At 43.7% G+C, this 15,472-nt stretch overlaps 4 protein-coding genes across 4 annotated transcripts; 1 reads left to right on the top strand and 3 right to left on the bottom strand.

Moving 5' to 3' along the window:
* Positions 1–149: 149 nt before the first annotated feature.
* otos (otospiralin) lies at positions 150–2,293 on the bottom strand. Its single transcript, XM_067252208.1, has 4 exons — positions 2,144–2,293; positions 1,834–1,903; positions 1,259–1,285; positions 150–850 (listed from the first exon to the last, which is right to left on the bottom strand). Exons 1-4 carry the CDS (start codon positions 2,291–2,293, stop codon positions 663–665), a joined length of 435 nt encoding a protein of 144 aa, XP_067108309.1. The 3' UTR covers positions 150–662.
* A 241-nt stretch (positions 2,294–2,534) lies between these two features.
* LOC136957690 (apolipoprotein D-like) lies at positions 2,535–5,044 on the bottom strand. The gene is made up of 5 exons (XM_067251818.1): positions 4,904–5,044; positions 4,141–4,256; positions 3,903–4,024; positions 3,553–3,638; positions 2,535–3,187 (listed from the first exon to the last, which is right to left on the bottom strand). Exons 2-5 carry the CDS (start codon positions 4,252–4,254, stop codon positions 2,964–2,966), a joined length of 546 nt encoding a protein of 181 aa, XP_067107919.1. The 5' UTR covers positions 4,255–4,256; positions 4,904–5,044; the 3' UTR covers positions 2,535–2,963.
* Positions 5,045–5,496: 452 nt separating this feature from the next.
* On the bottom strand, positions 5,497–6,472 carry LOC136957810 (apolipoprotein D-like). Its single transcript, XM_067252005.1, has 5 exons — positions 6,455–6,472; positions 6,254–6,358; positions 5,985–6,106; positions 5,806–5,894; positions 5,497–5,732 (listed from the first exon to the last, which is right to left on the bottom strand). The coding sequence occupies exons 1-5, from the start codon at positions 6,470–6,472 to the stop codon at positions 5,497–5,499; spliced, it is 570 nt and encodes a 189-aa protein (XP_067108106.1).
* A 4,439-nt stretch (positions 6,473–10,911) lies between these two features.
* On the top strand, positions 10,912–15,363 carry mynn (myoneurin). The gene is made up of 8 exons (XM_067251837.1): positions 10,912–10,961; positions 11,760–12,059; positions 12,240–13,162; positions 13,300–13,459; positions 13,554–13,732; positions 13,860–13,946; positions 14,157–14,240; positions 14,341–15,363. Exons 2-8 carry the CDS (start codon positions 11,797–11,799, stop codon positions 14,727–14,729), a joined length of 2,085 nt encoding a protein of 694 aa, XP_067107938.1. The 5' UTR covers positions 10,912–10,961; positions 11,760–11,796; the 3' UTR covers positions 14,730–15,363.
* The last annotated feature ends 109 nt before the right edge of the window (positions 15,364–15,472 follow it).

The raw sequence follows: 15,472 nt of genomic DNA, 5'->3' as shown, positions 1-15,472 counted from the left end.
AGATTCTGCTTAGGTAACCGTCAAATGAGCTCGACTGGCATCAAAGACCAATGGTACCGACTCGAAATAGCCTTTGTGTTGCTCAGTTGAAATCCTAAAATTGGATAGTGTGGGTGAATAAGAAAGGCAGGACCAATAACTTTCATCCTTTTATTTGATATTGCACGTTACATCGATAGGATTTTACATTAAGGCTGCCACTGGACAGAGCACTACAGGTTCAATAATATGTCTACTACTCTACATTACTCTACAATATCTATATTATATTATACATTACACATAATATATACAGAGAGAATGATACACAGACTGCAAAAGAAGATTGTGTTCTTCATCTCCTTTTTTCTTTAATCTTTATCATTTATTATAGACACCCCCACTGCATTCAAAACAGTAAAAACATGAACACACAAAAGTTAACTGTATGTTGGCAGGGAGGTTCTAATCCACTTTTTAATAGATGATGATAATATGTTTACATATTTAAAATGATCTAATTCTACAGCATCTCCGAGCAAGCTTCCTTCTGCCTTTGTTTCTGCCCAACCTTTCGTCAACCTCCCCTCCCTCTCTTCCTGTTTGTTTAATCAACTCCACACATTTCCCTCTCCCCTGAACTCTCTCTTCCGACCCTGTGTCCCCCTTGTCTCCTTGGCCTCTCAGTGTTCATGTCCCTCCGCAGTCTCGTATCCAAGTGTGTCTCCCAGGTGCTGGTGGGCGTAGAAGGCACGGGCCATCTCGTTGATGTGGTTGTAGGCTCCGATGGACCTGAAGTACTCTATGTAGTGCCAGAAGTCGGAGGTGGAATAGGGCCAGTAGGGAACTGCCGGGGGCTCATCATATGGAACTGTACACACACAGACAGGGACAGTCACAGACATGGCATATTTTACAGTGTTGTGTTTTACAAGGCTATTGCAAGGAGAAAAACAAATCTACAGTATGTAGCATCAATATCGCATGAGAGGGAGTGCCGTTAGGCTGAATCTCTGCATAGACTGACGTTATCTATCTTAGAATGTAAGAAACTTTGCACTGCAAAGATGAACATGTTCCCACAACAGATTCTTATTTCACTGGTAGCACAGTAAATGGAAACAGACGAATGAACGATACTGATACAAAGTAGTTACTGTGGTAACACGACAGCTACTTTGTCCTGAGAGAGAGAGGGATTAGATTAAATATCTTTAATAAGGTTTGCTTCAGATGGGGATTTTAATCTGCTATCTTAAATGGGAGGTTATTATTTTACCTCCTTCAGGAACGATGACTCTGGCGCCTGAGAGAGAGGGAGAGAAGGGGCAGGACGGAAAGGCTCAGAGAGATCCTGAGCATTCCTGAGCATTCCAAAATACTCCACACACAGAGAGGGGATTCAGATTATGGAAAATTTAGCATAACCCGAGGGAGTCCATGATACCTGAGGAAACCCGTTTCCTCCTCAAATATTATTCCTCACTATGTTTGCACACAACACACACACACACACAAACAAACTAGCCAGCACACTAGTCACTAGTCACCATACACACAGTCAGTCATACAGAAACAGACTACTCATTGTATACATCCAAGACTTAAAAACAGAAGTCTTCCTATGAATGCATTGCTGTCAGTGTTATAAATGATAAGAATAAACTATATTTGCTTGTTAAACAAGGGTTTATTCAAGTCTATTAGCACTTTCTACAATATAGTAAAACAGTTAGAGTGCATACAAACAGTTAAAATGTAAAACTCGTCCTGCACACCAAGCAGTGTAAAGAAATGGGTAATCATCATCACAAGACCAGAATGTGCAGTGATTTCCCAGTGTAAGACACTCACCACACAGGCGAGAGGCAATAAGACAGAGGAGGAAAATACTGACATGGACCAGCAACTTCATTCTGCCCACCTGAAACAAAACACACACACACACTCAAATCAAGTAAAGCATCAGAAATATGTATACAAATTTGACTGGCGTCAACTTCTATGCAACAATTACCTCCTATCTGCTTTTACCTATATATAACCCAGGGTTTTTTGCTTTGTTGAAAGTTATCATTATATTTGAGATTTATCTGAGATTAACCACATTTGTAGTGATGTGAGCAGAAGTTTGAGCCTTGTGAGGAGACCTGTAGTTACTTACCAGTGAATAGCTCCAGTAGAGGATCAGAGTGATGCTGGTGTTCTGCTGGAGACCAGGAGACGAACAACACAGCTGCTGGATCCTGTTGGCCACATGTCCCCTCCCAGCGCACACATGCGCCCATGCAGCCCTCGCAACAGGCTCTTCCATAGCCACGCTGTGTGAGTGTGCCTGTCTGTCTGTAAGGTGCGCTGCTTTGTTTTCAAGGTATACTGTGTGCATTTTCAGACTGTGGCAGCAGCAATCTCTAAATGACAGGGTAGATGTGATTATCGTGATTCAGTTTCTGACTCTATATGTAGTTTATGGTGATAAACTAATTATGTAATTGTTGTGTCACGGTCACAATCTAATTCCTCATGGTCACACAAAAAAAGAGAATGATTTCATCTGATTTCAAAACTATACTTTAATAGACAAACCCCAATATTTATATCTGAAAACAAATAAATCCAATAGGTAAAAACCTACAAAAATCCCATGCAAGAGAATAAAACAATTCAGTGTTAAATACTTAAAGTGTCACCAACTCTGAAATAAGAACACATAACATATGATATATAATGTCTGTTGTAAAACAATTCCTGAAAAACAGATATTATACCCTAATATGCAGTGCTCAATTTCTCATCAACCCGTACATACCGCTTATTTAAAGGCATTACACCAGATCTAAAACATGCATAATGTTATGGGTAGTGTAAAATACAAGCAGGGGGATATTGATTACACCTGTTCAGAATTCTCAGATTGACATAAGAGACAAAAGAGTAGTAGATATAGGGTACCGGTCATCCTCTAAGCTGTCTTTTTACACGTATTAGCAGCCTGACTGGTCAGTGGCCTTTAAATAAGTGATGTCAATGTTTTCTTGCTGCAGCAGCTGTCTGGCATGATCCACGGTTGCAACAGTCAGGAAGCGTGAGCGCCCCAGGATCCAGGCGAACTCCACGTGGAACACCTTCATAATGTCGGTACAGGAGTACACCACTGCCCCAGTCACGTAGTCTGTGCTCAGCACCCAGTACGCGCTGTAGGGAGAGACTGGGACCAGAGTGGAAGAAAGAGAGAGAGAGAGAGAGAGAGAGAGAGGTGGTGTTGAGTGGTGTGCCTCTCTCCCCACAAGCATGCATGAACACAGAGAGACACACACACACACAAACATCCTGAGAAGGATGATGTCAGATGTCCCTTGGTCTCATTTTCCACTAACAGATTTCCCAGCAGGTTGTTTATCTGCTCTAAGGTCATAATGTGACCCTTACCCAGGGAGAGTGCAGTGCTGAGGTCATGCACACAGAGAAAAGTCCTTGTGTCTGAATTACGGTGTATTCTTGACCATAACAGCCTCGGCAAATTCAATCATGTGAATGTGTCATGACAGAAAAAAAGGCTCAGAAGAGACTCACAGTAAGAGAAACTGACTCCCAACTTGGCTGGTTCCTTGAGATCTGGCACAACAGCTGTTCCCTCGACAGGCCTAACTTTGCCTTTACTGGAGAGAGAGAGAGAGACAGACAGAATCAGAGAAGGAGACAGTCCCTTAAGACATATTTCTCAGATACCCTCTGTTCTGACATTCATAACACACCCTCATGGAGAATCGACATACAGTACATTTCACGCGCCATCGTCCATAAGGCTGTAGGTCTGAAAACTGATCATACCAGTTTCACATTCTAGTCACCCATACACCATACATGCGACAAACAAACAATGCTGCAAGCCCCAAATTCTTGTCTTCCTATGTTCTACTCACTAAGTCTGGGTGTTGACAACTCTGATTGTGCCATCCCCCCTCAAAGCATAGTTGGCCTCAATGCACTTTCCTCTCTCAAACGATGCTGGGAGTTTCTCAATCTCATACCACGTTCCCAGGTACTGAGGACAGAAGGCGTACACGTGTGTGAGTGTTTTAGACAGACTTGACGACTGTGTGTTTGCAATGAAGAGAATGAGACAGAAAGAGAGTGTATGTATTGTCTTGTGTGTATGACCTGCTTGAGGTCGAAGCTGGGCTGGACTCTGGGAGATGGACAGGGTCCCCATCTATAGGTCTGGGCAGACACCAGAGGGAGGAGCAGAAGAAGGGAAAAAACAAGAAACTTCATCCCTAGAAGAGAGGACAAGAGAGTGCGTGAGATTATATTTTCCCAAAGTCAATACAAAATATACATGTACATCGTCCATCATAAGAAACCTCAGGAACAAACGTTGCACAACATAACATTGTTTGCTTAATCTGTCATCTTGGCCCAAAATCATAGGCAAGGCACACTAGATAGTCTACCACAACAGGTGCACCTAAAGCTGCACCTGTAAAGCTAAAGTTACACACCATGCTAACCATGTTGCCCCTCCTGTTCCTCCAGTTCTACTTTATCTCCCTCTTTTATCAAACACACAAAGAGAGTGCGATAGAGAGACAGCTAGAGAGGGGGGGGGGGTGTAAAGGCAGAGAAAAGAAAACCCTTAATCAGCATTCCCTGAAGGTCCAATTACTCCGTAGAAACAAGGGAAACTCACCAAGAGAACTAACTATTTTCCGCTCAACTCACATTCTGATCATACTTGTCTATGATTATTATAACAATATTATAATACACAATATCTAATCACAATACTTTTTTGAAAGTAGCCCATATCCCAGCAAACCTTCTGTAAAATAAAAGCCCCTTCACTGTAGCCTTGTAAATCTGTTCATTCATCATAACTTGGACCCACATAACATCTCTTCAAATAGGGTTAATCGTTTCTTACCTGTCTTGCGTGTTACGAAAAAAGCTTGGAAAAAGAATGGTTCAAATATTCTCTTTAATACTGAGTAATAACCAGAAATACATCCAGCGTTGAGTCCTTCTCAATGCTGCAGTGTGTGAGCTGAGCTCTCAGCGCAGCGACCCTGCGCACATGTAGCACAAGGCAGTTGATTAGCAAAATTGTCGTCATGAGACCATGATGTGAATGCATTCCTGAGTGACAAAAGTGCCTGCCTGTCATGAATTATATCATAGGACGGTGTCTCTTAGGTGATTTCACCCTGATTTACGTCACTTTTCTTTTTACAAAAACAAATGATGTATAACCCACAACTGAACAATGTAATGTGCGTTCTTGTCATCAACAGGCATGCTACCAGTTTGGACATTCCTTTTTCATATACATACATACTTTTTTAATGGTAGATAGGGGATGGTGAAAGACAGTAATGCAATTACACAGAACAATAAAATTGAATTTGACTTTTTAATTGGTCACTTTAATGATACATGAATGTGTGTGTGTGTGTGTATATGTATGTGTGTGTGTGTGTGTGTGTGTGTGTGTGTGTGTGTGTGTGTGTGTGTGTATTCTCAAGACATATCCTGGCAGCCTGTCTGGTTAGAAAAAGTAAGGCGGTTGATATTGACTCCAGCCACTGCCAAGGCATCATGGAGCCGGCTGATGACATCATCAGGCAGTGTCCTGTGGCGAGCCAAGACCCAGGCAAAGTCTATATGAAACAGACCCAGGTACCCAATGCAGGAGTAGACTAGCGCATGGCTCACATAGTCTGTAGAGAGGACCCAGTATGGTGCATCAGGCACACCTGAAGAAGGGAGCAGTGTATTAATAGGGGTGTGTGAGACACGAGAGGGTCTGGTTTGGCATTTGAGACCTACCTTTAAAGAACTTAACTTCCAGTATGGCAGGTTGGATTGGGTCTTTGACTTTGGCCACACCCTCTATTGAGTTAATCTGCCCATTAGCCCTGAGTGACAGAACGTTTTTTTATTTGACTGTAATAGAGTGTGTGAATGGATGTGTATTCACACATAGCCAATGCTTGTGTTTAACTCACAGTAGCTCTGCATTGCGGACTTGGACAGTCCCATCATCCAGTAAGGAGTATGTGGCCTGGTTGCATGTTCCTTTCTCAAACACAGCAGGAAGCTTCTCGATCTCATACCACTGCCCAAGGTACTAGGGAACAGGGAGTGTCACTGATTCAACATCAGCCACTCGAGTAACATCAAGGTACACTGATCTGAGCAACCATCAAACACACACAACTGCATTGATCTTCACATAGACAAATCTGTCCCCGACATGAATCGGTTTATAGATTACCTTGTTGATGTCAAAGTCTTTTTGAAGTTCAGGGGTGGGACACCGGCCCAGGTGGAAGGACTGAGCATGTGCATGTATCGCAGCAATTATAATCACAAAGAGCACCTAGCCCACATGGTCACAAAGTGAGTTACACAAAACAGACACACAGAAACACAAAAAGATTCTAGAATATGGCAAAATACACTCATGACACATTACCTGGAAACACTTAGCCATGATAACAATATATCCAACTTGATTCTTAACTTCCCTGTTAATCTGAAATCTAATTTAAAACTGCAGTTGTTGGCCACACAGGCTAAACCTTCTTTACCTGTCCAAGCTGCAAAAAGTGGTCTGAGCAGTCTGCTTATGTTTCAGCTTTTACCAGTGGACTTTGGAGGGGAAAAAAAACAACTGGTTACACAAGAACACTCAAACCACAGATCGAAATCACACAAAAACAAAAACACACCAAAGGAAAAATATATACATTATGCAAAAGTCTTGTCTTGAATATGTATTTTTGCAAAGTGCAATGTTGAGAAGATATTTGTTTAGTGTTCATTTTATAATTTCTTAAAGCATTTTTGCTTAACCTATTTTGTGCCTAAGACTGCACAGTACTGTATAGTAATTCCTATGTTAGAGTAATTATTAGGATACACAAAGCATGCATCATGATTTACACATTTAAGGACACTGCCTATATTGTGTTCAAACTCCTTCAATTTATGTTATTGTATCTGGAGAGCTATCATTCCAACCCCCCAGGAAACCTGATTCTAATAATTATCTTACTTAGCTGTGATTGGTTAAATACATCGTGAAAGAGTTAGCTAACCCTGCATACGTTAGCCTTCAAGACAACTCTCAAACTGGTAGCCCCTCCTTCACTGTGTTTTTAAAATCTGTCTTAAAACATAATACTCATTGATATTATAAATATAGTCGAATAAACATATAGTGTGGTGGTAGTTAATATTAGGGGACTTAGCTAGCTAGTCTACAGTAAGCTACTGGCTAATGTCTATTGGCTTTCAGTGTGCGATCGTGAGCAGGCTACTACAGTAGCTAGCTTTTCTTTTTTATTCTATGTAACTAGTTAAAGCAGACTAAGACATTTATTATTAAATTAACTTTTAATGTTTCGTTTGACATTTAAAACGTCTAGGATGCTAGTCGAAGCGAGCTGAGTGCATGACTTGGAAAGCTTTCACACTATGACATCATAAACGACGCCACAGGTTATGGATAGTGAAGTTCAAGAAGGTAAGTCATTTCCGAGGCATTTAACGAAGTGAAAAAGAACCGAAAATGGCTTTATTAGGAACTCATTTAATTTAAGGGAAAGACAGATATTACATTGTGCATCAATGTTGTATGAAGGTGCATGCTCGCACGTCTGCGGGGCAGCGGAAAAGCAGAATGACGAATCAGCTAGGATGTATGTGTCCGAAGATGAGAGCCTTCTCAAAGCTTCAGGCCTGTGAGATTTTATACAAAAGCACCACACACACATTTTATTGTTGACAGTCTCTTCATGCAAAAAATTGTAATGCATGTAGGCCGAATATATAAATGAACTTGGAAGTGGTGCACACAAGTGTTGGTCATTTACAAGCTTGGGTGGGATTTACAGAAGTGGTGTGGTATCTATGACCTGTGAAATTGATGTGCGCTGGGATTTATGTATGTCTGTAGAAATCTTGAGGAGACGCACAATGTCATCTCAGAGTTGATATACTCTCAGGACAGACTGAAGCAGCTTAATGTGGAGCTGCAGCACTCTGTGGAGCTGGCAGACGAGCAGAACACATCTCTCCACACTGAGAACTCGGCCCTCAGCCACCAACTGAAAAGGTACAAATTGTCACGCTCACACACACAAATGCACTCATGCATGAACCCCATTTCACAAGATGGTTTGGTTCAAACAGACTGTACAGTTCTGGAACTAATGAGTATGAGTGCAAATTGAGTCGGTTACCTCATACTCTAGATGTCATATCGAAATCGAAACTATTTGAGATGTCAAGGTTAGCCTGCTAATAATAACAACTTTCATCACAGTATTGTATTTGGACTTTTTCAGTCTCAAGCAGGCTATGCATGATGCTGAGAAGCTGGGGGATGAGCTCGAAGATCTCCGGAGAGCCGCCGCAGAGATGGACGTCACTACCAGCACCCAGGGGAACCGCATCCGACAGCTGGTGGGTATCTGGAAAGTTCAGGAGCACAGAAGACGTGTTTTTGCCTCTACCGACGACAATCTACGAACACCATCACAGATCTCTAACTCCACTGCACTCGGAGCAAAAAAACAACAGACATCTTTGCCTTTTTTTCTGTTCTTGCAGGAAAGAGAGAACAAGGCCCTGAAAGCCCAATATGAAAACATCAACAGTGAGGTATGGACAGCGCTTGTCAACTAGCTTGTAGAAAACACTGTGAGTAGAACTCTTTCTGTGTTTCAGATGTCTTGCATCTTACCTGAGAGGGCCAAGAACAAGAGCAAAATTGCCAAGTTGAGCAACGCCCTGCAGGCCCTGCAGGTGTCTCATCATAAACTCTTCACCCACTCACATACACACACACATTTATTTACACACTTGGTTTTCAATGAAAAAGAAAAATATTAATGATTGTCTGCTTGGTGTTTGACTCTCAGCAACAACTGGAGGAGCACCGACTCTCCCTTGACAAGAACAGTTACGACTTGCACGAGGTAGGATCTGTCTCCGTCTGTAATGTCGGACGGGACAGAGTTTCAGGAAGATCTTTCCTGCTCTGGGAGAGTTCTGCCTGGGTTTTTCTCTTCTGTGTAATTACAAATACGGCCCTGGGCTAGAGTTCTGGATCTGTTTGATTTGTAGAAAACTATGATCATCGAGCATTTGGAAAGCTCCCTTGAAGAGTACACCACCATTGTACAGGTATAGTAGAATGCGCTAATATTAATTAATAGCAATTTCTTTCTTTAATTGCTATTGTTTCCCATTGACATTATGTCAACAACGTTGGCGCTTTCATTCTTGACCTTGAGTCTGTGTTCAGGAGCTGAAGAAGAAGAACAAACACCTCGAGGTCCAGCTGGAGGAGGCTCTGGTGTAAGTGGGCCGAATACCACATCTGCATCCCATCACCCACCCACTTTCTTACAACACCTCGATGCCTCCGCTATATGAATCTGAATCTGAATCTGTTGGACAGTTTTGGTGGAGCGGATGCCTCAGATGTGAAGGAGTCTCTGTCTGTGGATGGCAACCATCCCATGTCCATTGGAGAGGAACTGGGACTGTTGTCTCGCCCATGTGTAAGTGAAACCCTCTGTGATGATCCTCAGTCCACTTGCCTGTGGTGGTGAGCAGAACTGCAGGTCCGAATACAACATGCTGTGTCCAGACCTTTTTGGTTGGCCAATAGATCGAATGTCCTTACCCTCATACCACCATGGTGAGCAAACCCAGTGAGTTTAGAGTGTTCCTTAGGTTACAAATGATTCCCCATCTCAGCAACTGTTGGTCCGAAAAACTTTTCTGAGAAGTCTGGTAATCTTGTAGGTTGAGTGTTCTGATGAGGAGAAAGTGCATATTGAGCAAGAGGTGGAGGAGGAGAAAGAGATGGAGCCCACCTTGGACGTTATTGGGGAGAAGAAGAGCTCTGTTTTTGATGTCCAGACCAAAAGGTGCATTACCGATACTATTCAGTATAGAGAGAAAGGGCGGGAGTTTATACGATCCACAACTCAAGCAAAGGGGTAGAGTCAAAACTGCTCTTGGATCACTGTCTGTCTTCAGAGGGAACACCCAAATTAGAGCCATCAAAACCCCATTCTTAGTTGTTTTCTACTATATCTCTATCTTCCTGCTCCAACGCTCATCCCACCTGCCTTTGTCTCTGTCTCCAGCTGGTGGCGCCAGCGAGCTGAGAATGTGCTGAAGGGGGTCCAGGCAGCTGGCACCTTCAGCCTGGGCTTCCTGTTCTCCCTGGGGGTGATGGCCTCCATGGGGCCTGTGCTCTACGACCATGAGGACGGGCATGGCTACAGCGACATCCTCTGGACCACCGCCCGCTACCTGATGCAGCCTTACTGCACTTTCCACCACATTGGCATGCCGCCTGTGTAACTACCGGTGTTACCCTTGATTTACCCTCTCCCACCTCTCCTCACGCCCCTAATCCTCCATCCCGTTATGACGACACCACCCCACACTAACCCCACCTAATTCATCAACCCCACATGACTGCTACTTTTACTACTCTTTAAATATACATAACTGATAACTGCTCAAAACTTTAGCTCTACACAACTCTTTAGTTCTACATAACTAACTACTCAACTCTTTAACCAACCCTAACCCTTCTCCATGTGCATGACAATAATCCCAACCCTAATTCTAACCCTTTTTTCATCCCAGTCTACCTTCAGTTTAATATAGAAATAAACTTTGCATTTCTATTCAAGGGGAGGAGTGTCTTTTCACATTTGGTAAAAGTGTAAAATGCATGTGAAAAAATTGTGTATTTTTCTCAAAACTGTATGTTTAAATTGTACACGTTTTTTCTTGTAATGCTGCATCGACATTAAGAGCGTTCTTTTACTTGTTGAGTGTCAGGAGCTAGGTTCAATAAAGTTCGGCCTCAGTAATAGTCTCGCGAGATGTGACCAAATTCATTTGCGTCACCAGAAATGGCGGCTGGAAGAGAGGGATTATAAAATAAGGTACTTTTCTTTCATGCATTTTCACACTATTTGAGTTAAATACCTACAATTTGGTCGTGTGTGGTGTTGTATTTATGGCGTTGGCCACAAAAACACATGTGGCAGTATTTTTTATTATAACCTATGTAACGTTAAACGAGTACCCATCGTCGCATCCTTTCGAAATAAGAGCACATTGTTATTATGCGCGCTCATCCAGATCAATTAATGTAGCTACTGAAATTGTGTGCTAGATTTTCAGATACCCAATTAAGTAACGAAATGTTTTTAACCACTGCATCATTGCGTTTTTTAGCAATCTTTGCGGTTTGCGCTTCAGTGTTGACTCGAACGTTGATTCATTTCCGTCATTTTCAGGAACTTTTATTTTCTTTCATTAATAGGATCTGACTGGAAAGCAACTGCTTGATCAGTGAGCTGATGACTAGTGGATTTATATATTCTAACCTTTCAGCAGGCCGCCATCTTAATAACTAGGAGTCAGTCATGGTTGTGTATAATAGAGGCCTTAGCAAGCCTGATAAAACGAGCCAGGCCCAGACATTTAGAAAAGCATAAATTGTTCAAAAGACAACCGTCAGCAAGTCTATAACACATGTACTAATGATTACTCAATCTGAAATAAATAGGCCAACATTCTTTTCAGATCACAGAGACAGAGTGTGCTTTTGAGTGTGCTTTAGAACGGCTGTGGCACTATGGATACCCATCACTATCAATCTCTGCTCTGAGTATTGTGCTTAACAGTAGAAATTGGAACTCTATGAATATCACATCATGATACTACTTCCTCCTCAGCATTGTCTTGGTGACCAGCAAGCAGCCAATCCCAGCCATGTCTCAGCGAACTCATGCAGAGCTCCTGCTGGAGAAATTGCGTCAGCAGAGAGACACCGACTTGTTGTGTGACATGACAATCACTGTGGGTGACGTGCCGTTCCGAGCACACAGAAATGTTCTGGCGGCGTTCAGCCAGTTCTTCTCCTCCGTGTCTGACCCAGCTCAACAGGACACGATCCTTGACCCGGAAGTGGTCAGTGAGCAAGCTCTAGAGAGCCTGCTGGAGTTCATCTACACAGGAGCCATGAACATTGACAGGTAGAATACAAACCTTTTATAAAAACACTTTTTCCATTAATACCAGGACTTGCTTGTGATAAACTGAACCAAATCAGCCAGATGCCAAAAAGATGTATTTCCCAAAGTTGTATTCTTCTGACATGTGAAATTGTTCTTACACACTTAAAACAACATTTGTTCTTGTTCCCATGTTAACAGTGAAAGTTCTGAGGCGGTGCGCAAAGCGGCCGTCTTCCTCGGAATATCAGAGGCGGAGCAGTATATAGAACAAACTCTTCTTTTACCTGTGTCAGAAGTGCCCATCCAATCACAGGAAGTCATAGAGTCCGACCCTACTGTCCCCTCCCTCCCAGACCCACCATGTCCTCCATCCCCTGCTAGCCATGAGGATTTAGTGGCTGGTTCTGCCTCTTCCCTGGGAGATGAGGCGAAAGAAATGGAGGCAGACGAGAACAGGACAGAAGTGGAGGACAACAGCAACGATACAGAGTACACCCCACCCGACACCAGCTCTCCTCAGAGAGGCCCGGGCAGGAAGAGGGGACGGAAGCCCAAGGCCCAACCTGGTGAACCGACCTCCCCCAGCAGTGCCTCCGAGGACGTGGCAGATGTGGTAAAGACCCAGAGAGGGAGGGGCCGGGGCAGAGGAAGAGGAAGAGGGAGGGGGAGAGGAAGAGGGAGAGGGGGAGTAAAGAGAGAGGAGCTCTCATTTGTGGATTCTGACCTCCAAGCTATAAAGAAGGGAAGAGACGTTCCTTCAGACCAGAGTCCTTCACCCCTGAGTTCTCTTGCCAAAAGACCAAGAAGAAACAGTGGAGAAGGGAGAGGGAGAGGAAGGGGCAGAGGAAGGGGGAGAGGGAGGGGTAAACTGAAAGGGAACACAAGCGACGAAGACTGGGATGGGGTCGAAGTAGAAGACGAGGAGGAGGAGGACGAAGAGGTACGCAAGCAGCAAAGAGAGCATCCTCTGTGCATTCAGTGTAACAAAGTGTTCTCAGAGTACAGCAGTCTGCGTAGACACATGCGGATTCATAAAGGCCTGAAGCCCTTCAAATGCCCCATTTGCTCCAAACACTTCAGACAAGGGAACCAGCTGAAGACTCACATGCGCATACACACAGGTAAACAAAAGCGCATTGTGTACAGCACAGTAGGGAGTAGTTCCTAACTACTCAGGATACGACTCGCTGACTGAAATGTATAGATAGGTGAACACACTCTCTCTCTCTCTATGTATTTCTCTTCCCCTTTGTTGTAGGAGAGAAGCCATTTTCCTGCACTCAGTGTGATAAGAGTTTCATCCAGAAATGTCAACTGGTGTCCCATTGTAGGATGTACCATGGAGAAGAGAAGCCATACCGTTGTGGAGAGTGTGGTCTGCAGTTCGCTACCTCAACCAACTTCAAGATCCACTGCAGGTGGGTCTGTGTGTATTTTGTGCCAGGGTACAGGTTTACTAGCATCGTGTGAGAAAGTGCAGGTGTGAACACACAGCGCGTGTCCCCTCCACAGACTACACAGTGGAGAGAAGCCGTACGTGTGCGAAGATTGCGGGAAAGCGTTCGCCCAGCCCAGCACCCTGATCTATCACAAGAGACGACACACGGGCGAGAAGCCCTACCAGTGCGACACCTGCGGCATGTCCTTCTCCGTCTCCTCCTCCCTCATCTCACATTCGCGGAAGCACACCGGTGAGACCCCCCCCCCGTCCGCGACGTCCTCGCAAACAACTCCTGATTGTCTCGTCGACCGTTCCAGCCACTTGTGTCCGTTTTTTTCCCTCTGTTAACCGTGACCGTGTGTGCGTGCGTGTTTCAGGAGAGACTCCGTACGCGTGCACGGATTGTGAGAAACGCTTCGCGTCTGTGTCGGAACGGAACAAACATGCACGTTCTCATGGGAAAGGTGAGCCCACTCTCCTACACTCCCAACAAATATCAAAACTTTTTCCCCAAAAATTCATCAGGAGGAATGTTGAGCTGCCAGACTCAACGAAAGAAGATGATCACACCCTCGTCCGCAGAACTATTGTTTTCCAGAAGGTTCCATATCAAGCAGCGAGTATTAGGAGGTGTGTGTTATTGTGTGTACTGTAACTGTGTGCTCTCTCTGCAGGGGCTGTTGTGCAGTGTAATTTGTGTGGGAACAGCTTTATAAGCATTAAGAACATGCTGAGACATCAAGACAGGGTGCATGCCGGTAAGTGTGTGTGTGCGTGTGGTTTTCAGAACCATGTCGTCAATCGAGAAGAGTAAATGAACAACATGCATAACCAATGTGTGTCTCTTCCTGTCTCTAGGTCAAGGTGTAGCATTCCAAGAGGGAAGCAGCCATCTCAACATTCCCATCGATCACCAGGGGCTCATCTCTCGCCTGCTACCCACCGCTGGTGCCGAACCCTCCAACCTGGACTCTGACACCCAGACTGTTGGGGTCCAGTCCGGGTCTACTTTCATTAAATTTGAAACTGACTCCTCTAACCCGAACCTGGACAGTCTGGAAGCGAGCATTGTCATACCAAAACCTGACCCTGACAACATTGAGCCTAATTATGGCCTCCACATAGACAGCGTTGACACTGGAATCCACCCAGACACCCTCCGTGCGCTGGTGGAGCAGCTGAGGGCAGCCACTCCAATGACTGACAATGTGGAGCAGATTATTATCATTGAGACCCAACAACATTGACCAACGACCCTCTGCAATAAACTCTGCTGTGTTTTGAACTTTGAGCAGTGAATCCACTTTCTCGTTCGAAATCCCAACATGAAGAACTAGTTGACTAGTGTGCTGGTGCATGTTCATCCAAAAGGGTCACACTGGAAGGGAATTACAAAAACGGATTATAGACCATTGACACTTATAGAACCCTCCCTTATGTGTGTCTCTCAGGGATTTTAGGGTAAATGGGTAATACGATTTCTAGAATATTGTTTTCTCTAGCTGAAAGTTCCAACTGACTTTTAGGGAGTGATAAAGTATCATACTATTTTAGAAATTTCTCTTGCTTCATTGAATGTACTGAAAAGTGTTTTAGTTCTATTTCTTTCACAGAATTATTTTAGTGTCTCCGATCCTTTCTAAATGCACTGCCATTCTAATCTGCAATTCTAACCTAATCTGAATTTGTCTAGGCTTCTAAAACAAAAACAATCACCTGTTCTGTGAATATGATTATTGTTTCAAATTTGTCAGACAGGGCAGAGAAAGATGCTTCTTTCAAAGTATTAATTGGACATGGGTGTTTTGGTTTTATTCCAGAGTTTATGAGTCATAACACGTTTTGGTGGAGAATATTTTGGGATGTTAAATAAATTATTTATTCCCCTATAAACTTGTAGGCTATTTGTCAATCAATATTTTAAGAATCAGCAAAAATGGTTTCCTCTTCCTCTCCATCAGCTGCACACGGGTGTTGTTGCTATAACGAC

The sequence above is a fragment of the Osmerus mordax genome, chromosome 15, assembly GCF_038355195.1.
Source record: "Osmerus mordax isolate fOsmMor3 chromosome 15, fOsmMor3.pri, whole genome shotgun sequence".
Classification (NCBI taxonomy): domain Eukaryota; kingdom Metazoa; phylum Chordata; class Actinopteri; order Osmeriformes; family Osmeridae; genus Osmerus; species Osmerus mordax.
This window is presented reverse-complemented; position numbering and strand designations above follow the sequence as displayed.